Below are 970 nucleotides of genomic sequence, written 5' to 3'. Positions count from 1 at the left end.
AGAATTAATAGGGAAAATAGAAATTCATATTACAATGAATAACAGATGTAATCATTCGGTATTTAGTTGGTTAAAAATGTTCGCTTTCACAGAATGTTAGATTTGTTGATATCAAAATGTATTGATGTATTCAAAGTAACAAAACATACAGTATAAACGTTACTGTAATTCATTTAATAAAATTTTATTTAAGTAAACATAGTGATTTTTCTCTTTTTTGATATACAATACAATGTGAATAGAGCTTCAAAAAATCTTGTGGACAAAACATTAGATTTCATTTAGTTTTTTTTATCATTGATTTTCCGAAGAGACTCGAAATAAACCGAACATTAACGATGATTGTTCTCTGCGCTAACCTGTCAGTTTAGTTTGGGCAAATATGACAGGTGCCTGCTACATCCGCTCCGTGTAATTAAATATTAAAACATGTAAATATACAATTGAACTACACAAATCAAAAGTCACAGTGTTAACTTCTATTTTAAGTTTTTATACATATATAACTATTACAGATCATTAAACGTATAAAAATGTCCGAGATTCGTAAAAGAATAGTTGGAGATACACCGATAGAAACGCAAGCTGACAATGATGATCAGGTAAATAGACTTTTCTTGGCCTTTTAAAGCTTTTCTTTAGCAGCATTATAGTTTTCTCCTTCAATAGATTTTCGTCTTCCATTATCAACTTTGTCTAACTACCAATTAACTTTTGCCTTTTACGATGTCCAATATACGTATTAAACTAAATTGAATGATAACTATGCAACTACTGATACTAAATCATTATACTAACACTACTTCATTGCTTTTTTTTACAGACATATTTATAGAACTATATTCTACATATATTGTATCACATACTTTAGGACTATTTTTTTAAACTTTATATATTTTTATTACATCACACTTGTTTATACTAATTTATTAGTTAATATCTATATGAATTTTTGTTACCATCATATGTA

At 27.0% G+C, this 970-nt stretch overlaps 1 protein-coding gene across 1 annotated transcript in view; it reads left to right on the top strand.

Annotated features, from left to right (window-relative positions):
- Positions 1 to 377: 377 nt before the first annotated feature.
- LOC108576910 (phosphatidate cytidylyltransferase, photoreceptor-specific) overlaps positions 378 to 970 on the top strand; it is a 3,915-nt gene continuing 3,322 nt past the window's right edge. Inside the window, exons 1-2 of the mRNA XM_017939982.1 lie at positions 378 to 431; positions 516 to 602. Of these exons, the coding sequence (XP_017795471.1) occupies positions 534 to 602 (69 nt within the window). The 5' untranslated portion in view covers positions 378 to 431; positions 516 to 533. The remainder of the gene's footprint in view (positions 432 to 515; positions 603 to 970) is intronic.

This window comes from Habropoda laboriosa, unplaced genomic scaffold, assembly GCF_001263275.1.
Source record: "Habropoda laboriosa isolate 0110345459 unplaced genomic scaffold, ASM126327v1 scaffold561, whole genome shotgun sequence".
NCBI lineage: Eukaryota > Metazoa > Arthropoda > Insecta > Hymenoptera > Apidae > Habropoda > Habropoda laboriosa.
The sequence above is the reverse complement of the archived record's forward strand: the minus strand, read 5'-3'. Positions and strand labels throughout refer to the sequence as shown.